Genomic DNA, 22108 nt, shown 5'->3' on the forward strand with positions numbered 1-22108 from the left:
CTCGTGGGCTTTGCTCTGGAGACGCTGTTCTGTGGCCACTTGGCTTCCAAATGGACTTTAGTACTTTATGAGGGGCAGAGTTCTCGTCACTAGTCTCTTTAGCTTTTCTACCACTAGGAAGAATTTCACCAAATGTTTTACTTCAACACATTCCTTTAGGAGCTGGGGCAGTTGCTCAGTTTATGAAACACTGAGGACATGAGTTACATTCGCAGTCTATGTAAAATACCTGCAGTGGTGGTGTTTTTGTCGCAGCACTGGAGAGGCAGACAGGCAGATCTCAGGCTCGGTGGCCAGCTCTGGACCAGTGAAAGAGCCCATCTCTAGATGAAAAACAGTGGACAGTACTTGAGGGGTGACCCTCCAGGTTGTCCTCTGGCCTACGCACAAGCACTCGTTTAGACTTTGTCTGTTTGTTTTTCTAGACAGGTTATCTCTATCTTTGGCTGTCCTGGAACTCTGCATAGGTAGGTCATGATGGTACAAACCTTTAATCTCAGTACTCAGGAGGCAAATGGATCTTTGTGAGTTCAAGGCCAGTCTGGACTACACGGGGAGCTCTGGGCCAGTCAAGGCTACAAAAATACAAATAACATTTTTCATCTTTTAGAAAAGATTTTTGGTTTTTAAATGTATTAGTTTTGATTTTATGTATATGAGTGTCTTCCTGAATATTTGTGCATCATGTACATGCGTGGTGCTTACAGAGGCCAGAGGAGGGCACCAAATCCCCTGGGCCCTAGAACACTAGAACACTAGTTCTGTGTCACGATGTGGGTACTGGGAACAGGACACAGGTTCTCTGCCAGAGCCAGCAAGTGTTCCTAACCAATAAGCCAATTTCCAGTCTCTCTCTCTCTCTCTCTCTCTGTCTGTCTCTGTGTGTGTGTGAATATATGCCATGTGTGTGCAGGTGCCCACAGAGGCCAGAAGAGGGCATCAGATTCCCTCGGACTGGAGTTATAGGCAACAGCAATGTGGGTGCTAGGAACCAAATTTGGGTCCTCTGGAAACTGCTGAGCCAACTCTCCAGTGCTCCTCTCCTCTTAATATAGCTGAGACAGACCTAGTCTTAACCTGTTTCCTCCCTAGTGCTGGGATTATATGTATGTGCTGCCACGTCTGTCTACAATTTACTTTGCACAGCTGCTTTCCTAATTTACTGTATATAAAATAAAAAATCTCACAAATTTATGGGTCTTGGACAGTTATGCTCCAGTAGGTGCTTTCACTGTTCCTAGAAGCAGAGCACCCTTCTGTCTTGGAGATTGCCAGAGTCTCCCTCTATCTAGAATGGTTTCTCCCAAACCCAGTTTATCTAACATGCATTCATCCTATGAGTATGTCTCTACTGAAGTAGGCTGAAGGTCCCCTCTGCTGCCCAGCGCTCTTTGTGCTTAACCAGCCTTCCTACAGTTGAGGCTCTGGCCCCACATGTTGAGGAATGTCCCTGCTCTCCTGATACTGAGGAAGAGCAGTCTTATTTGCTTCCATCATGCTTGATACAGGAGTGAATTTGAAGTCAAGGAGAAGCACAGGCTAGAGAGAAAGGCAACTCTCACAAGATACCTGGTGACAGACACGAATTTGCTCAGGCTGTGAGAGCCAATGAATTTGTAGTCTAAACTGCGCTGTAGTGGCTCAGAGGTTAAGAGTGGCTGGGATTCAGTTCTCAGCATCTATATCTATATCTATCTATCTATCTATCTATCTATCTATCTATCTATCTATCTATCTATCTATAGTGATTTACAGCCATCCGTGGACATCAAGCACGCACTTGGTGCACATGCATACATGCAGACAAACATACACATAAAATGAAGATAATAAATTACACCTGGCACAGAGTTCAACTGCTCTTGCCTAGGTTCCCCACCAAAGCCTGGTCCTCCCTGGCCTTCAAGATCTCAGATCACGTGCCCCAGCAGACCTCTGCTGATCCTGACCTCTTTCCTTCGCTGCAGCTGGCTGATCTGCTGCACAAAGGGTGCGGGACCCGCTTCCCGGGATGTCCCCTGGGTGGCGAAGGGCGCAAGGCTGGAGGTGCAGGTGCGAAGCCAGACTCCGCAGCAGGACTCCGCCCCCGGGCCGTCCACTGCATCGATTGGGCGGCTGGGCGCGTGAGTGACGGGTGCGCGGGCCAACGGGGCGCGCGCGCGCCACCGCCTTCGCTTTGCGCGCCCCCGACGCCGGCCCGGGCGCCGCGGCGCTGCGGCTGCGGGCGGCGACGCTGCACCATGGCCCGGCCGCTGCGGGCCGCCCGACTGCCGCCGCCGCTGCTGTTGCTGCTGGCCGCGGGTGAGTGGGACCGGGCCGCTCCGCGAGGGCGCAGGGCACACAGAGCCCGTGCTGGCAGCGCCACAGAACAAAGGCTGTGGGGCGCGCAGGGTCGGCCGCGCGCGGGGAGGAGGTGGCGGCGCGGGGCCTGGAGCGGGGACCCCCCCCAGGCGCTATGTCCAGGGAACTGGATGCTCCGCACAACGCGCGCGCTCGGGGACGGTGGCGGTGGGGCCGCTGCACCAAGGTGCCCGCGTCCCACCCCTCGCCAGGTGACAGGTGACAGGTGATCATTCTGCGGCCACCAGACAGAGGGGTGTGTGCGTGTGTGCGCGCGAAGGTTCAGGGAGGCGAATCAAGAGAGAAGAAAGCCCACGGGTGATACCTTTAGATAAATCGCATCGTAAAGGTCCAGCGGGTCTCCACGGCGCGTGGGCCGGGGATGCCGGGGGCTGAAAGCGAGCTGCGTGGCCGAGGTGGATGTTTACATGTGCGTGGAGCTTGCCTGGGAAGGCGTGTGCGTGTCGTTGTGAACGCGTGTCCTCGACTGCGCGGGGCAACTTTATTAGGAACTGACAAAGGGGTAGGTTTGCGACAGCGACTGCCGCCACACGGAGCTGTGTGGGAGACTTAGTACGCGGTTTTCCATTCATCAGTCGCACTGGGTACCTCGTTAGTGTGGGTGTGTGACAGGTCGGGGCCTGAGGCAGGTAAGAAATGGATACGTCTGCGTGAGAGAGAAAGAAACAGCTTCCCAAGGTAGACCTGCGATTTAGGGGTGTGTGCGTGTGTGTAGGGGGCGGGCACAAGGGCTTGACAGGCTCAGAGGCAAGCCACCATACAGAAGGGGAGGGAGGAAGGCTGACTGCAAAGGTGGGTAGGATCAGGACGTAGTAGAGCTCCCAGAAGGGTGGAACTGGTACCCTATCCTAACTAAGGTGGGTGTGGTGCAGGAGCAGGGTGAGCTTCAAGACTCAGCGAATAGCCCTGCGCGACTTCCCCTCCAGTGGAGACAGGCATGGGACTGGTTTCCCGTGCTGAGGCAGTCACCCTAGCAAGACCCACCCTGTGCAATATATATAAATTCCAGGGGATGTATGTGAGGGGAGGAGCCAACCCTGCTTGATATGGACATGTGGTAGGCCCTTACTTTGGGACTGGCAATGATAGAACCCCAGGAAGATGTCTGGGGAGTTGGCGAGGGTGATCAAGGTTATGTGTACCTGTAAGTCCATCACTTAGGAACCCAAGGAGGCAGGAGAATTGGGAGTTCAAGACCAGTCTGGACTGCAGAATGAGACCCTGTCTCTAAATAAAGGAATACATACAAAATAAAACAAAACCAAAAGACTGAGAGGGGACTGGCCCCTCACAGTGCTGGGCCTGCTATGAGCAGGCCAAGTTAACAAGAGCACATGTCTACCCTGGAGATGAAGAAAGGACCTAACAACACAGGGAGGGGGTGTCCGTTGGTGTTGGCATCACATCTACACAGACCACCTGCATCTTTGCATATGCATACAGTCTTCTATAGAAGGTCTGCTGTCTCACTGGGTCGGAGCCACACCAATCCTGCCAGCAGTACAAGTCAGGCCCCGGGCCTGGCTCTTGTGGCCTTCATCCTAGTGCTATTCAGGCCCCGTCCTCCCGTCTCCTACCACACTCGCTCCATGAGCATGCCCCTACCTCTGTGCAGGCACATGTGTGTCTGTCGGTGTGCCTATTTTTTTTACACCTTTGTGTAGAAGAAGAAGGCTTCGCTTAAGCACTGTGCCTCCACGGCACACATCGGTGGAGTGGCAGTGGGGGATGGGGGTGTAGGACCGTGGTGTTAGAACGCTTCTGTTGTGGCTGCCACTCTGGGCTGTGGGGGCAGAGTGGCAGATGCTGCCCAGCCACCTCCCGGGCTGGTGTCTGCTCAGGGCTTAGGGGGATCTGACTTGAAAGCCGCTGGCTAGGGGAGGGCTGTGTGCAGCTGGTGGCAGACAGACTAGATTGCCAGGACTGCGTGGGACTGGTGCAGGAGGGCACACCAGGGTCTGGAGCCCTAAGATGTCTGCTGTTTCCTTAGCCCCCTTTTCTGGACTTGTTTGGATCTGCTTTTCCTTGAGGCTGATTCCCCTCATCCCTTCCTATGTGCCTTTTCCTCTTTCTCTGCCTCCCTTTAGGGTGATGAAGTAACAGAAAATGCAGGGAGCTCGAGGAAGAGAATGAATCACACAGGGAGCATAATTCTGAGATTTTGAGTCAGATGGGATCTCCACCGAGGGAGACTAATTATTAGAGGAAAAAATAATTATCTGCAGAATGGACAGGGCTCCCCTTCTATTCTGGTGTCCTCTCGTGGTGGGCAGGTCTGAAAAGCAGTGCACCCCCTCCCTTTGCTGAAGTAATTGCCCACGACCAAAGCCTTTGAAACATTCGGGTCTCTATGTAGACAGAAGAGCAATCGCAAGGAGTATGCCTTTCAGAGAATGAAAATTGGTTGGAAAAGAGTGAAAACCAGGGAAATATCAGATCCCCCCCCTCTTTTTTTAAAGTGAGATTTTAGTCTTTGTTCATGCCTGTAGACCACCAGGAAAGGTGGATGAAGAAGAGGGGATGTTGGCGGGGTGGGGAGGCACTGCTGACTGCTGGATTGCAGATGGAGTAGGAGAGTGGAGGCTCCCACCTGAGGTATGGAAGGGTCAAGGGGCAGATGCAGAGTGAGAGTAGAGTCTCCCATCCACAGCCCTGACTGACCAAGAAGCACCTGCCCCACCCCCACCCCCGTGGGACCTGCACAGTTCTACTCTACTGTCCTGGGGGCAGCTGGCCGAAGTGCCAAGCAGTTCCAGGTCCAGCTGACTGTGGCCACTTCTCTACCACACTTAAGTTAGTTTGGGTTTTATTGTTTCTTTGTTTGGTTTTGTTGTGGTTCTTTTGTTTTATTTTTCAAGACAGGGTCTCACTCCGTAGCTCTAACTGTCCTGGAACTCCTTCTGTAGACCAGGCTGGCCTTGAATTTACAAAGATTCACCCACCTCTGCTTCCCAAGACTGGGATTAAAGGCAAGCGCCACCACACCCAGTTTAGGTTCTGAAGAGGTAATGCAGAGGCCCTGAGGCAAGCAGGTCACACCTCTTCAGGACCCGCGAGGAGCGTGAGTTCTAGATTCTTGAGGAAGACCAACTTTACTCTCTCCTACCGTCACTAAAGGCTTCCTGCCAAGACTGCATGTAGATGAAGCTTACTCCTCATGGCCTCAAAACGTGGCTTCTCAGGCGCCCTGGGAACCTGTACAATATTCGGGGTTTAATTAGCACACACATCCCTCATCACCTGACGTTTTCTTCTTCCTGGGATGCATGAATGAGTTTTTCCAGATTGGATTCTCTCATTTGGCTCCGTGCCATCCCTGTTCCCCAGCCCTGGGGAGGCTGCTTCTGCAAACGAGGGCTGCCGTAGCAGCTGGTATCTTGTATACAATTTAGATTTCATTTCTCCCCCAAACTGCTAATTTCCCAGCAGGCAGAGACCATCCAATGTCCATCTTTGTATCACCAGGGAGGGCCTGGCATGCCACTTGGCTCCAACAGAAGCCGAGGAGTGGCCGCATGACGATGTGGCTGGTCTTCCTGTATGGATTTTACCGACAATGAGATGGCACAATCCTCATAAGTGAGTCTCGGTTTTAATTGGCACTGGATTGACAGGATTCTGCGAATCTGTTTCACTTTTTTTAAAATTAGAAAGTGAGTGTTAAATATATAGGACAGTTTATAGAAGTGTTTCTAAACAGGGCCCCTGTGGCCTGTGAATGAGAGATCCGCGGAGGATAGCATTCCCGAGGCACTTTGTGGGACAGCAGAACCTTCCACATGGACTCAGCTTGGATTTGCCGTGGGAACCCCAGGCAGAGTGTCTAAAGGAAAGGGGTGCCCTCCAGTCCTTAGCACTGGCTTCCCTCCTCTGCACTCACGTCCCTTGGGGGTAGCTATGCTGTCTTGAATATTGTTTTAAGCAGCTCAGCCCAGCAAATAATTGCTTCCCAAACCTCCTTCACAGAACATCTGCAAGACCTTCCTGTGGGGAGAAGCAGCTAATTACAGCTCTTTCTATTAACTTAATCCCATGAGTGTCAGGGATCTCATCTGTAAAACGGGAGGGTCTGACCTATTCTTGTTTATTCCCTCAAGGGCTTGCTGAGCCCTGGTGTGTGTCAGAAACCAGACACTACAGTGTCAAGGAACACACTGCGCGTTTGCCATCTGATGGGGTTATATGATTGTCTGTTGCCAATGGGTGAGCAAACTGTAGGGCCAAGACTATGATAACAAAGAATGGCACCCTGCCCAGGCACGCGACCAGGGAAGGCTGCTCAGAAAATATCTGGGGTTGGGAAGTTGGCTCCGTGGATAAGAGGGATTGCTGAACAAGCATGAAGACCTGAGTTAGAATCCCAGCATCCCCAGAGAAAACTGGGCATGGCTGTACATGCCTGCAACCTTATCTTTGGGGGCAGAGACTGGTGGATCTTGGAGTTTGCTGGCCAGTGAGAGACCCTAGCTCAAAGGAATAAAGCAGAGAATGATAAAGTTTACCCGACATTCTTCTCACATGCTCACATGCTCACATGCACGAAAAACACATATGCATACACATGTATGAGAGAGAAAGAGAGAAAGAGAGAGAGAGAGAGAGAGAGAGAGAGAGAGAGAGAGAGAGAGCTGTGTCCAGAAGTGAGAATACGAATTAGGCAGGTGGGGAAGCTGGAGAGATGGCTCAGCAGTTGGGAGAATGTGCTGCTCTTGCAGAGGACCTGGATTCAGTTCCCAGCACCTTCATAGGTTCACAGTTCCAACTCCAGGGGATCCAGTGCCCTTCAGCGTGACCCCATGGGCACTACATGCAGGTGGTACATACAGGTACATGTTCCAGAAAAATAAAGATAAATCTTTAAGAATTGGGTAGGGAAAAGATAGGAATAAATGGATTCTATTTCAGAAGGCATAGCATGTATGAAGAAAGCAAAGGAGATTGTAATGTTCTGGAAATCTCTAGAAACTCGGTTTAAGGCACAGGGCATGAATGGGGTTGTGATTATGACTGTGGAGAGTGGAGAGAAGGTACTAGGGTGTGTCCATTCGTGGAGAGCCCCTCTGCCACTTTAAAAGATCTGACTGGGTCATCTTTGTGATGGGGCAGTAGATACAGATTTGGCTGTCAGAAGGCTGTGCTGTTTTGCTATTCAAAATGTGATCTGTGGACCAATAGCATTACTCATCCATACAGAGCCAGGAACATTGGGTGAGTCATATGTCCATTTAGGCCCTGGTGGCTCTCTGCTCCAGAGGGTAGTGTGGAGGAGAGATGTACGCAGTGAGCATTGCTGGGGAATCCTGAAGTACCTAAAAGATCTGCTGGGGACTGTCTCAGGAGAGACTCGGCAGGAAGGAATCAAGGATATTCATGGGCCAACATTTTGGGAAGGTGGAGCTTGGAGAAGCCCCTCCACCTTCTCAAGATGTAGGCCATTGAGTAGACCCAAGTCCTTCCTACCAAAACTGATGCTTTGAGCTGTGAGCCCTGTGGACCTCATTCTAGTAATGTGGCCTTGGCTGCTTTGTTGCAGCGTAATGCGTGGAGTATAGGCTGTGTGTGCTCCCTGGGGGGCACCATTGTCCACCCTGCAGAATGAGGTGAGGAATGAGCGTTCCCAGGTGCTGTCCCAGCTTTGCTCCCCTCCCAGCAGCACTTCTTGCTCATCTTCCGTCCTTCTCTTGCTAGCACAGACACCGCGCCGTCATTTGCGGTTGTGCCTTTAGGCCTCCTACATACCTGTTACACTATGCTGTGATGATCCGACTTCCTCCTGGGCTCCACTAGAAACTGGTACTTGGAAGGTCGGGGACTATATCTTTCTCATATCCGTAGCTACTTGACTTTTGTGTAATGCCTGGTGCAAAGCCAGAATTTATCAACAGGCTTTTTGGGGTGAGTGAATGAGTGAGTGAATGGCGTTCAGTTGCTCAGCTCCTATTCTGCATGAAAGAGCTCCCTTTATAACCTTTCTCAGTGTGCCAGCAGGCTATGTCAAATTTGGGGCTGTGCAACAAATCACCCCCAATTTTTTTTTACTTAAAACAGAACTTGTGGGGATGGCAAGGTGGCTCAGTAGGTGAGGGCATTTGTCACAAAACCTGATGACCTGAATTCAGTCTCTCCGGCCCATGTGGTAGAAGAAGAGAGCTGACTCTCTAAAGTTGTCTTTTGACATCCATGTACATGTATATATGCACATGTGTACTCACACATGCACACACACACGCACACACAGAATGAATAAATATAAATTTTAAAACAATAACAAAAATCTTCAGAAATTCTTTTTTCTATTCTTTTATTTTATGTGTATGGGTGTTTTGCCTGTACATATATCTGTGCACCATGTGCCCCCTGATGCTGGCAAAGACCAGAAGAGGGCATTAGACCTCCCAGAACTGGAGTTATAGATGGTTGTGAGCCACCATGTGGGTACTGGGAAATGAACCAATGTTCTTGGCAAGAACAGCCAGGATCCTTAACCACTGAGCCATCTCTCTAGCCCTAAACCCCAGAAATTCTTGATGTGGTTCCCAAACTAGAAGCATCAACCTGGGAACGCTCTAGAAGTTGCAGAACAACTGGGCTCAAAGCTTATCTGTGGCTTAGCTCTCTGTTTAACTCACACACACCGCCACCCTGTGAGTCTGTGCTGGCTCAGGTTTGAAAGGGGCTGGTTTTGAAAAAACTCTGTTTATTTAGCTCATGACTCTGGACTGGCAGTGCAGTTAGAATCTGCTGGCACTTCTGATCTCAGCCAGGTTCCTTCGAGTTACACATCAGCTTGTCCTGGCTGGCTTTGTCACATGGGGCTTCAACTGGGACACTGCTAACCTGGCTATTTTCTACATGGCCTCTTGTTCTAGCCTGGGCAGGTTGACAAGATGTCCTAAGAGAATAACCCTTGAGGCTAAAGCAAAGCCCTTGAGGTCTGTTATGAAGGTGGTGCTCAAGTCTGAGGAGTGGGAACTTAGCCTCCAGGGAAAAACTACACAGTTTCATTTCATAGGGGTGTCCTGCTGGAGGACACACTTGTACCCCAGAGCCTCAGAGAAGAGCCCTCGGGTGGTGTCTGTGTTAGACCCAGCCACCTGACTCACTACCATCTACATGTCACGGGATGGACCCTGCTCTTCCCATAGAATCAGGACTAGAAGAACAACAACCAGAGTTGTTTTAAGGTCTCCTTACGCTAGGGTGAGAGTTGTCTTTCTTCCCTGCCTCCCTTCATTCCTCCCTCTCTCCTTCCCTCCCTCCCTCCCTTCCCATTTGAGAGTTTTTGATACAAGATTTCACCATGTAGCCCAAATTAACCTCACACTTGTAATCCTCCTGCTGCAGCCTCCAGAGTGCTGGGGTTGCAGGTGTGAGCGCAGCCTTTGTGTAAATGCGGGTGAAGATGCAGCTCATCGTCTGCCCTTAGGGCTCTCTAGGTGGAGACGTCCCGGGCCTCTGTGCTTTCTTCAGGTCCCTGTACAGCAGTGCACACACCCCGGGTCCTCACTGGGACAGACAGCTCCGCCCACCTGCCATGAGTGTTCCTCCCCCTGGGACTGAGGGCTCGGAGTGTCTGCCCATGCTTTACAGTGGACACTAAGGATGGACAGATGAATGAGCTTGGAGCCCCTCAGCCCAGGCAGGAAAGACAAGTGTAAACTCGTCTTCTTGGCACCCTGCCTGCCTCCCCTTCCAGCCCTCTTGTTCCGCACTGACCCCACCCAGATGCTCTCCTATAGGTCAGTGTGCTATTCTTGGTCCCGGACTGACTGACAGGTGCATAATGTACCTGACATTCTCCCAGTTTCTGCTGGAACTCTGTGGTCTTTTCCCTTCCTTCAGCAGCCAAGCGCGGCCCTCCTCATCAGGGGGTGAAGCGATTAAAATTCAGATGCTGTTTGTAAAGCACTGTGCACGTGGCCCTGAAAATATGAGGTCTTGTTTTTATTATAAACATCATTGAAATTTTCCTTCATTATGGTCACAGCAGGTCACACCTCACATCCAGTGCAGGGGCTAGGGGGGGCAGACTTGAACCTGCCCTCCCCACACCACTGATATTGTTAGTCTTAGGAAGGGTGCAGAGGGCATTTCCATTGACCTCCTTGTCTTCTGAGTGAGGAGATGAGACCTGGGGGACTTGAGTAACTTCCCAAAGCACGCAGTGAGGTACTGAAGCTAGCTGTGAAACTGGTCAGTGGTACAGTTCTGCTGTTCTTGGTGGCAGAGCAAAAGAGATGGAAGATGATCCTTCTTAATTTGTAGTCTGGTCTTTGTTTCTTTTGTCTTGATAAGCCGGAGGGCTCATGTTTCTAAATAAACGTATAGAATTGCCGGCACTGGTGAGTTTGCCCTGCAACCTTGCGTGGGTTATTAAACTGCACCCAGGAGACCTGCATGGTGCAAATCACAGCACGGGCTGGAAGAGTTTCAGGCTGGGATGCAAACTTAGAGAACATTGTCACATGTGGAGCAAAGTCCTTGGCTCGGATTTGTCCCTGCAGTGTCTGGCAGAGCTACCAGACTGGGACAGAGGAACTTCTGAGCACCCTGGGGCTAAGGGGAACAGGGTCATCAAGTCCTCGCTCCCTTCTGACCCTCTTGCCACTGTCACAGGGGAGGCTGAACACTCTAAAAGGGTAGCTCAGGTCCCTTGAAGCCCCAGTGCTGAGGAGTGTCCGTCTTTGTGATATGTCTTGCCAGTCCTTGTCCTGATCATCATTCCTGATGTCTGGCTTTGTCTTTACAGTGGCTTCCCTGGGCGCATGTGCAGCCGGCGTGGATGAGCCTGGCCCTGAAGGCCTCACTTCCACCTCCCTGCTCGACCTTCTGTTGCCCACTGACTTTGAGCCCCTGGACTCGGAGGAGCCCAGTGAGGCCATGGGCCTGGGCGCCGGCCTAGCTCCAGGCTCAGGCTTTCCCAGTGAGGACAGCGAGGAGTCCCGGCTCCTGCAGCCACCACAGTACTTCTGGGAAGAGGAGGAACTGAATGGCAGCAGCCTGGACCTGGGTCCCACTGCAGGTAGCTCTGCTCACTTATCTCTACGCAGGATACCAGGGGCGATCCATGTTGGCAGGAACTGTGGGGCGGTTTCCACTCCAGTCTTCTCCCCTCTGGTGTCTTCCAGGCTGTCGGCCATCTGCCATCACCGCTGCATCCCCAAGACTAAGTTTCTCCTTAAAAGTAGCTACTGTTTACCAAGGTCTAGGCACCAAACTGGCTACACACAGCCTGGGGACTGGTAACCAGTGCATGGAGCAGGCTGCATTGTTTCCGGCCCTGGCCTCTGCAGTGGCAGCCTTGGCTTGTGGGGTCCCCTCTTAAGATTAGGAAAAGACAGCTGTGGAATTAATAGTCAGCCCCAAATCTTCTCCCTAAATTATGACACACCAGTGGATTTAAACAAGACTTGGGTAAGAGCACTGGTTGCTCAAGGACCTGGGTTTGATTCCCAGCACCTACATGGTCGCTCCCAGCTGTCTATAATTCCAGTTCAGGGAATCTGATGCTTTCTGAACTCTCTCGGGGCACCAGGCACACACATGGAACACAGACAGCCATACATGCAGGTAAAACTCTCATGCACATTAAAATAAAATGTAGAAATCTAAATAATAATTACATAAATTGTGGTGGCCATGTCTTTAATCCTGGCCCTCAGGAGGCAGAGACAGAGGCAGGCAGATCTCTGTGAGTTCCAGGTTAGCCTGTAAGTGAACACTGTAGAAAATTAAAAGATAAAACAAAGTTAATTCAAAGGAAATGAAGCAACTCACAATTTGACAACAGAAATATGAAAAACTAGAACCATAAGGATCTTTCTTTCTTTCTTTCTTTCTTTCTTCCTTCCTTTCTTTCTTTCTTTAGTTTTTCAAGACAGGGTTTCTCTTTCTCTGTGTAACAGTCCCAGCTATCCTGGAACTAGCTTTTGTAGGCCAGGCTGCCCTCGAACTCATAGAGATCTGTCTGCCTCTGCTTCCTGAGTGCTGGGATTAAAGCCATGTACCACCACAGCCCAGCAAGAACATTCTATTTTCTATTTTCATCTGAGATATTTTTAAATGTATTTCTCACATTACTAATTATCCTTTTATAACTTTTTTTTTTTTTTACAAATTTTCTTTCTTTTCGTTTTATGCATATGGGCGTTTGGTCAGCATGTGTTTCTGTGCACCGTGTGGATGCCTGTTGCCCAAGAAGACCAGAAGGTGTGGATGGATAGATTTCCCCCAAGACTGGACTATAGATAGTTAAAAGTCATCATATAAGTGCTGGGAATCAAACCAGGTCCTCTGGAAGAGCAGCCAGTGCTCATGACCTCTGAGCCACCTCTCCGGCTTCTACTACCCGATTTTTAACAGTTGTGTAGTAGCACACACATGGTGGTCAGATGGCCCAAGATTCTTCCCTCTGTGGTGTCAGGTTTAGTTGCAGCAGCAAATGTTCCCATACTTTTCCCACTTTCCTGATGATTTCCCCAGAATAAAGTCTAGAATGAGATCAGTAGGTCAAGCATGTCTCTATTAGCATCCCACCCAGGAACAGAAGACAGGGAGCCCAGACATCCCCAAGAGATAAAGGAGTGGATTTGTAAAAGTCTGGTAGGATATGGGAGAATCACTAGGAATCCAGGGCAGGCCACAGAGGCATCCACTCCACATCCAGGATCCCGGCTGCAGGTGCTTCACTGTCCTTGCTCCCTGCTGCACTGAGGAGCCTGTGAGGCAGGGCATGCGAGCCCAGTGCTGTGATTGATCAAGTCAGCCTGGAGCAGTGTCAGAGGAGAGTTTCAGACAGTGGAAGGCAAATGGAGCGTCTCTGCCGTCAAGTGTGCGGGTCTTTACAGGGACTCTGGAAACCTCTACAAAGAGACTTCCAGAAAGATCACTTTTGCTCCAGCATGAACTCTGGGGCTTGAGATGCTTCCCACCCTGGTTTGATGGCCCAGGCAGTCCCCGCACTGATGCAGGAGGATTGTGAGGTGGAGGCCAGCCTAGACTATACAACAAAGCCTAGTTTCAAAAAAGCCAAGGTCTGGAGATGAGGTTCCAAGGTAGAGTTGCCTCTATGATCATACACAAGGGCCTGTCTTCAATCTCTAGAACTCCAGGAGAGGAGGATTTTGCTCAATTTGATAGGAAAAATTATAATGGTCTTTGTAAATGCCTGACAATATAAATAGAATATATATTAATTAGTAATATATACACCATTAATATGTCATGTATAAATTCTGAACATAGATTTTATAATATATTCTATACAATATATTTTACATATAGAAATATCAAATATAGTTTTCAGGGCTGGAGAGATGGATCAGTGGTTTAGAGCACTGACTGCTCTTTCAGAGGACCCAGGTTTGATTGCCAGCAGCCACACAGTGACTCACAACCAATCAACTGCAATCCTAGTTCCAGGGAACCCAACAGAGATGAAAATGATGCATACACATGCATGTATGCAAAACATTCATACACATAAAGTGAAAATAAATAAAATACACTCTTCATTTTGGTTTTTTTTTTTATTAAATTATAAAAGTTTCCATTTCAGCCCCTCCTCCCAACACCCTCCCACTCCCCCCACTCCCTCTCCTCCTCCCTCTCCATCCCCTAGAGCAGTCAGGGTTTCCTGCCCTGTGGGAAGTTCAAGTTCCTCCCCCCTCCCTCCAGGTCCAGAAAAGGTGAGAGTCCAAACAGACTGGAGCGCCAAAATCCAGTATATGCAGAGGAAGCAAGTCCCAGTGTCATTGTCAATGGCTTTTCAAAAAGGCTCCGGGCCAGCCACATTCAGAGAATCTGGTTGGATCACGACCTCGTTCAGTCCCAGTCCAACAGGCCTTGGAGAACTCTCATTATATCAGTTCCCTTGTATCAGTGGGTGCTCGCATCCCTCGCAGTCCTGGTTACTTTTTTTATTTTCTTCATCTTTCTGATCCTCATTTGGACCGTGGAGTGCTCAGTTCGGTGTTCCAATATGGGTCTCCGTCTGTATCGCCATCCAACGTCGGATGAAGGTTTCCTCTGCCCTTGCCTTCTTTGCTCACGTTCTCTTTCCTTCTGCCTCTTATTTGGACCTAGGGAGCTAGGTCCCGTGTTCCAACGTGGTTCTCCGCCTCCATCTCCATCCATCGCCAGATGAGGGTTCTGGGACTCTTGTCTATTTCCTACCTCCTGGCGGATAGCTAAATAATCTTCATCAGGTTCATCTTCTTATTTAGTTTCTCTAGGATCACGAATAATAGGCTCAAAGACCTTTAATTATGGTTAGAATCCACTTATGAGTGAATACATACCATGTTCCTCTTTTTGGGTCTGGCTTACCTCACTCAGTAAAGCGTTTTCTATTTCCATCCATTTGCATGCAAAATTCAAGATGTCATTGTTTTTTACCGCTGAGTAAAACTCTAATGTGTATATGTTCCACACCTTTTTTAACCATTCTTCTATTGAGGGGCACCTAGGCTGTTTCCAGGTTCTGGCTATTACAAATAGTGCTGCTATGAACATAGTAGAACAAATGCTTTTGTAGTATGTTAGGGAATCTCTAGGGTATATTCCCAAGAGTGGAATTGCTGGGTCCTGAGGGAGGTTGACTCCCAGTTTCCTGAGAAACCGCCACACTGATTTCCACAGTGGCTGCACAAGTTTGCATTCCCACCAACAATGGATGAGTGTTCCCCTCATTCCACATCCTCTCCAGCATAGGCTATCATTGGTGTTTTTGAGTTTGGCTATTCTGACAGGTGTAAGATGATATCTCAAAGTTGTTTTGATTTGCATTTCCCTGATCGCTAAGGAGGTTGAGCATGACCTTAAGTGCTTTTTAGCCCTTCGAAGTTCATCTGTTGTGAATTCTCTGTTCAGTTCAGTACCCCATTTTTTAATTGGGTTAATTAGAGTTTTAGTGTCTAGTTTCTTGAGTTCTTTGTATATTTTGGAGATCAGACCTTTATCTGTTGCAGGGTTTGTGAAGATCTTTTCCCAGTCAGAAGGTAGCCTTTTTGTCTTACTGACAGTGTCCTTTGCTTTACAGAAGCTTCTCAGTTTCAGTAGGTCCCATTTATTCATTGTTTCTCTTATTGTCTGCACTCCTGGGGTTCTGCTTAGGAAGTGATCTCCTGTGCCTATATCTTGTAGACTACTTCCCACTTTCTCTTCTATCAGGTTCAAAGTGGTCGGATTAATGTTGATGTCTTTTATCCATTTGGACCTGAGTTTTGTGCATGGCGATAGATATGGATCTATTTTCATTCTTCTACAGGTTGACATCCAGTTATGCCAGCACCATTTGTTAAAGATGCTATCTTTCTTCCATTGTATAGCTTTAGCTCCCTTGTCAAAAATCAGGTGTTCATAAGTTTGTGGGTTAATACCCAGGTCTTCTATTCGATTCCATAGGTCGACTTCTCTGTTGTTATGCCAATACCAAGCTGTTTTCAATACTGTTGCTCTGTAATACAGTTTGAAGTCAGGGATGGTAATGCCTCCAGAGGTTCCTTTATTGTATAAGATTGTTTTGGCTATCCTGGGTTTTTTGTTTTGCCACACTCTTCATTTTGGACCTGAAGCCCGGGGGAGTGGAGAGAAGGCAGGCTCTGCCTTTCCAACCCTACCTACTAACAGCAACCTGACATCTGTGGAGAAAGCAAGGGCAAAGCTTCATTTTCTCATCTAGGACGTGGGGTCCTCACCTTGCAGGGTGGTGCAGCTTACATGAAGGGCCGCGTTCACAACACTCTGGACAGCATTTGGCATTGGGGAGTGTTCTGCAAATGGTTGCTGCTGTTATCACTTCCATGGTTTTTCCCTACCAAGGCGCTCATTTTTGTTTTTGTCACTGTGCAGTCTTTTTTTAAATTTTTTTTTTTACTGTGCAGTCTTCATGTAGAAGAAAGAAAATATGTCTCTCATTTACAAACAGAAACATTTTTACAGTTTTCCAGTTACTTTTTTAAAGTCTTAATGAGTTCATCTATTTATAGTCTATGTATATGCTTGCTTTTCTGTGTGTTCCATGTGTGCGCAGTATCCAAAGAATCCAGAAGAGGGCATCACATCCCATAGAACTAGAGTTACAAGGGGTTGTGATCTGTCAATGTGAATGCTGGGGATCTAAACCAAATCCTCTGAAAGAGCAGCCAGTGCTTTTAACTGCTGAGCCAGTGCTCCAGCCCCTTGAAAATAGTTTTAAATGTTTTTGTTGCTTTTTGCTACTTTGTGTTTAAAGAAGTTTTTTCCATCCCTGAGATATTTGCTGCTCTCCTGTGGCTTTATACTTTTATATTTAACTATTTTAGTATATGACGGGAGGTAGAGACCCATATTAGTTACTTTTCTTGTTACTGTGACTGAATATCCACTGAGAAGCAACTTACAGGAGGAAGGGTTTGTGTGGGCTCAGAGTTAAAAGGGATGTAGCCCACCATTAAGGCGGAGTAGATGTGGTAGGCGGCTCCATGGTAGTAGGAGTATGCATCTGGGACGCCTTGCCTGCTCACCTCTTGGAAGAACAGGAGAGTGGAAAGGAAGTGTCCAAGCCCAAACCTAACAACCCTCTTCCTCCAGCTAGATTCCACCTCCTAAAGGTTTCATAACCTCCCAAAATAGTGCCATCAACGCTATTGACCAAGTGTTCAAATGGGAGGTTGTGGGGATATTCTCATCCAAACCGCCAGAGGGCCCCATCTGCTCTTCCTGGGTATGTGGCTCATCATTTTAGCAGTCCCACCCTTGTTCTGTACTGGGCAGTCTGATGCCCTGTGTCTCTAAGGCTATTTTTCCTGGAGAGAGGCAGGTAGGTTGTGGGTAGGAGAGCAGCAGGCATGCTTGGGACTGACTCCTGGGGTTCAGAAAGGTTTGTGTCTCCTCTCTGGGCTTCTCCAGTCCTCTTGATGAGAAGTTTCACCACCATCCACTGAATTCTAGCCGTGTCCTGGTTTCTAAGCTTCAGTATGGCTCACTTGGTGTTCCTGTTCCCTCATCTTTGTCACACCGAGTGATTGTCACATAGTCCTTGAAGGGAAGACAGAGGCAGACAGCCGCGCTGCTGGCCTCTTGACTATGTCCTTGCTGGTGGCCTTCTCTTTCTCCCCTGGTTTCTTGCCTTTCTACACCACATGGTCCCAAGGAGCAGCTGTCTTCCTGTGCGAACACTCCGGCATGAACCCTAGTAATATACAATGCAGCTTGTATGTCCAGCCCGCCAGAAACTGGTCTCCACAGTGCATCCCTCTCCTGCCTGGCAGAACTGAGCTGATGGGCTATGCAGGGGACTCTCCTGTGACTAGTATCCTGTTCTATCTGGCAGTGGTTCAAGCCTGCTCCTTATGCTTCTAGTTCTGATTCTTTCCATTCCATTGGCCCCAGAAGCTCTTTTGCACCCTGGTTTCCTAGTTGCTAGGTAACCATCCTTCACTACCCTGCTCAATAGGGGACAGTCACTCTGCTCACGAACAGATGCTGGGGGCAGTGATGCTGGAAGTGCCCTGTCCATGGTGTGTAGCCTGGCAGGTAACATGGGGCTAGCGTCCCATGCCATCCCACTCTCCACTGATGGGTGAAGGTACCCCACTTTCCAGTCCACCTGCTGGAAAAGTATCTCTTCATGCCATTAGCAGCCCCTAAACACAGCTTTCTTACACTGCCTGGCAGACATTACTGCAAGAGGGTTGAGATGGGAACAGAGTTAGGGTCTTTGCTGGCAGTGGGTGGGAGGCTGAGATTCAGGAGGACCCAAAGGCCAGTGTATCACTCACCACCATTGCCCTGTTCTGCCCTTGAACCTGAGGAGTCAGAGTCCTACACCCCAGGCTTGAGGAGGGGAGCTGTCTCAGAGCTGCTCTTCTGGTCAGTGACCTTCCAGAAGAGCAGATAACCAAGTGGGGTGGGATGGGGATGTGGGTGGAGTTAAAGCAAGGTCAGTTCATTCCTAACTACTAGTGGTAAACAGTAGTGCTGTTTGGTCCAGTCGTAGCTGCTTTCTGTTGTAGGATGAGAAGGTTCTGGAAGCCAGACCTCCATGGTGGAAAGGCTGCACCTGGGAGGGTTTTGAGTCTCATGGTCCTGTGGCAGAACAAAGCTGGAGGGAGGCCTGAGCGGCTGTGTGACACTAATGTGTGCCGATGACATTAAGCCATCCAGAAGGTGCAGCTCCAGCCCTAGTCATTTATTAAAGGCTCACTCTTAGTCCTGTCATAACCACAATTAAAACCTCTCCCTCCACTTAGGTAGCCCACACTGCCTGAACGCACCATCCTCCTGCCTTAGCCTCAGAAATGCTACGGTTACGGGTGCACAACACCGCAACTGGCTTCTGGACAATACATTTCAGTGTGAGTTTCAGAGGGGTTCAGCCCATGGCGCATCATCTCAAGACTGCCCCTGCTGTCACCCTCTACACACTTCCTTTTCTGTTAAGACAGGACCTGCGTTAGGTAGTAAGGTCCCAGGGAAGAAATCAGAATCCTGCCAGAGAGGGGCTGGATGACCCCTGGCGGCCAGCAGGTCGGGGAAATCCCATGCACAAGACTCACAGGCTTCCGTGGAAAGGGGACTCTACAGGCTTATGGGACAAGGAACAGGATTGCAGGAGTACCAGCAGGAGACTCAGGTGTCAACCTGGCTTTCTGGGCCACCCTGCTCCATCCTGTTCTGTTGGCTTCAATCCAGATAGAATGCCTAGGAAAATCATTGTCCCTTCCCTTAGTGACCACCATAGAAAGTGAGCTCTGTATTCCCAGGACCAGGAGCGGGTCAGGTTGGTTCAGATTGGGTCCTGAACCCCTGACTGTCCTGCCCCAAGACCAGAATTCTCTGCTTGGCAAGGGCTGGGGTAGGCTACCCCTAAAGCCAGTGTGTGTGGTCCCTTAACTCCAAGAAGAGGGGAGGTGTGTCCCCAGAGGCGAAGTGGGGTCACACTCACAGGAAGAGGGGTGGAGGGGGACACACAGCAGTGCCTTGGGTAGAAAGGTTCGTAAGGGCTTCCACTCTGAGCACCTCATGGATTGCAGAAGCAGGGCGGCCACTATCACTGTTTCATAGCTCAGGAAACTGGGTCAGAGATTTAAAAGTGGCACTGTATTACCCCGGGAATAAGTGGCAGAGCTAAATCTCAAATCAGCCACCCTTCCCTAGATGGAATCTTTCTTACTAGACTTATTTAATTACGCCTGCCTGGAAAGGAGCTTGCAGAAAGCAGACGCCAAGGCAGCTCTCTGCTGGGGCCTGGAGGTGGTTTTCTCCCTCAAATTCTTGCTGAGCCCTAGCTGCTGCTGCGTGGCCTGACTCTGCAGTTACTGTGCCTGCATAGTCTGTTCACTGGGATGGACAGGCCCATAAGGCAGAGCCAGCTGCCGAGCGCCAAAGGGAACACTTGCACCCCGACCGCAGGAATAAAGCTCTTCATTTTTATGCTTGTAATAAACACTAGCATATCAGTCGTTTAAAATGCAAATAAAAGAAGAAAATAGAATTGGGCCACAGTCTCATCGCCTAAAGTTACCAAACAATATCGTGTTAGTGTCTCTTCAGATTTTATTTCCCTTATAGGAAATAGACTTTAAAAAGGCTTTGGCATTAAGCAGAGCTGTGGTACACACACCTCTGGGGTCTAATCATTAGCATCAGTGTCCTGTGCCAGCAAGCATTCCTGCAGCTTCGCAGTAGGGGCTGATGACGGTGTCCCAGGGTCCAGTGAGGACTGACGGTGTCCCAGGGTCCAGTGAGGGCTGATGACAGTGTCCCAGGGTCCAATGAGGGCTGACGGTGTCCCAGGGTTCAGTGAGGGCTGACGACGGTGTCCCAGGGTCTAATGAGGGCTGATGGTGTCCCAGGGTCCAATGAGGGCTGACGGTGTCCCAGGGTCCAGTGAGGGCTGATGACAGTGTCCCAGGGTCCAATGAGGGCTGACGGTGTCCCAGGGTCCAGTGAGGGCTGACGACGGTGTCCCAGGGTCCAGTGAGGGCTGACAGTCTTCAGCCTTCCCCTACAGGGAACTGGAGGGGGTGAGGTTTTGTTTTGGATCAGGGTCTCATTCGGTATCCCAGGCTGGCCTTGAACTCCAGCAATTCTCCTGCCTCAGCTTCCCAAGTGCTCAGTAGAGGTGAGTCACCATATCTGTGGGCTCTAAGCTTTCACTGTGTGAACTGAGCTATAGTAGGTCCTGAAAACAGGTGTGAGCCCCTTGGTTGATTTCAGGGGGCTAGAGTTCTAGGTTTAGATTTTTTTTAAAGGTTTATTTGTTTATTATGTATACAGTATTCTTAGTATTCTGTGTGTATGCCTGCAGGCCAGAAGAGACCTCATTACAGATGGTTGTGAGCCACCATGTGGTTGCTGGGAATTGAACTCAGGACCTTTGGAAGAGCAAGCAGCACTCTTAACCACTGAGCCATCTCTCCAGCCCTAGGTTTAGATTTTTTAACTGTATACTTTTACATATCTATTTTGTGTACATGTATGTATTCTTGTGTGTTCACATGGATGTGAGCATGTGGCGGTCAGAAGACAGCCCAGAGCCATTTCTCTTCCTTCACCCTGTGGTCCTGGGAATAAAACTCAGGCTTAGTGACAAGTGCCTTCACTCATTGAACCAACCATCTAGACGCTATAGGCTATTTTCTTTTCTGTGCTGGGAATGGAGCCCAGGACCTCTTGCATGTGAGGCCTGTGCACCACCAAGTGAAACCCCAGCCTTGGCTTCTGTTTCTTTTAATACTGTTGAGCCTGGTCATTAGAAAGTCGGTTTAGTTATACTGACAGCCTCTCTCCTTCGCCCCTATGTTCTATATAAATCTCTTTTGGCTTTTGGGTGTTTCCATGTTAACTCTTGGTTGAATTGCTGGCTCGCAGGTGCACTAAGGGGACAATTTTCAGGAATTTGACATTAATCAGAAGGGACATTTAAAGTGAACTTTCAAGGTCTCTGGCCCACTTGCCTCTTCTAATTCCAGGCCTTGAATAGGGATGTCAGTCCATTAATATTTCAGCTAATGCCAAATGTCTTTAGTGCAAACACTGCCCTGGGGAGAGGGATAGAATAAGGTTCAGCGGCCATAGTACATGGAGGGAGAGACTTGTGCAAAGCTCAGATGCAGCAGAGGAAAGACATACAGCACGATATATTTAGAAAGCAAACACCAGCACAGTGGTGAGGTTAAAAGACAGAAATAGAAGGGAGCAGAAGAGCAAACATTTGCGGAGAGCAGAGTTCACAGAGCATGTTCTGGCTGCCTGTGAGGCCGCAGGATCTCCCAGGAGCTGCCATGTGGTGTCCCCCCACCCCCGCCCTTCTGCTCCAGGGAGCCCTAGCCGGTGCATCACACAGCAAGGTCAGAACTCATTTGGCAGGCACTGTTGGGTCTCTGCTCTTAGATAGCTATTAGATTCAACTGTGTTGAATACGAGTGATAGTGGCACGCACCTTTAACCCCAGGACTCAGGAGGCAGAAGCAGGCGGATCTCTGAGTTCAAGGCCAGCCTGGTCTACAGAGTGAGTTCTAGGATAGTCAGGGCTACACAGAGAAACCCTGTCTTGACAAAACAACCACAAAGCAAAACAGTTGTAAGCGACACATTGAGCTGCCATCTGTTGTAAGTCACCCTTTTTGGGGTGACTTCTACCATAGTCCAACCATGGCAAGTTCGTATGTTCAAGGGTGGGGACATGAGGATTAGAAATGTTAGGTAGGAGAAACAGAGATAGGAAAGAAACAGAGACATAGAATAGTACCGGGAGGGCAAC

At 49.4% G+C, this 22108-nt stretch overlaps 1 protein-coding gene across 1 annotated transcript in view; it reads left to right on the forward strand.

Moving 5' to 3' along the window:
* Window positions 1-2181: 2181 nt before the first annotated feature.
* Window positions 2182-22108, forward strand: part of Podxl2 (podocalyxin like 2) — a 34085-nt gene continuing 14158 nt past the window's right edge. Inside the window, exons 1-2 of the mRNA XM_085690592.2 lie at window positions 2182-2301; window positions 11111-11383. Coding sequence (XP_085546718.1) covers window positions 2241-2301; window positions 11111-11383 — 334 coding nt within the window. The 5' untranslated portion in view covers window positions 2182-2240. The remainder of the gene's footprint in view (window positions 2302-11110; window positions 11384-22108) is intronic.

The sequence above is a fragment of the Myodes glareolus genome, chromosome 6 (genome assembly GCF_982192425.1).
Source record: "Myodes glareolus chromosome 6, mMyoGla1.1, whole genome shotgun sequence".
Lineage (NCBI taxonomy): Eukaryota > Metazoa > Chordata > Mammalia > Rodentia > Cricetidae > Myodes > Myodes glareolus.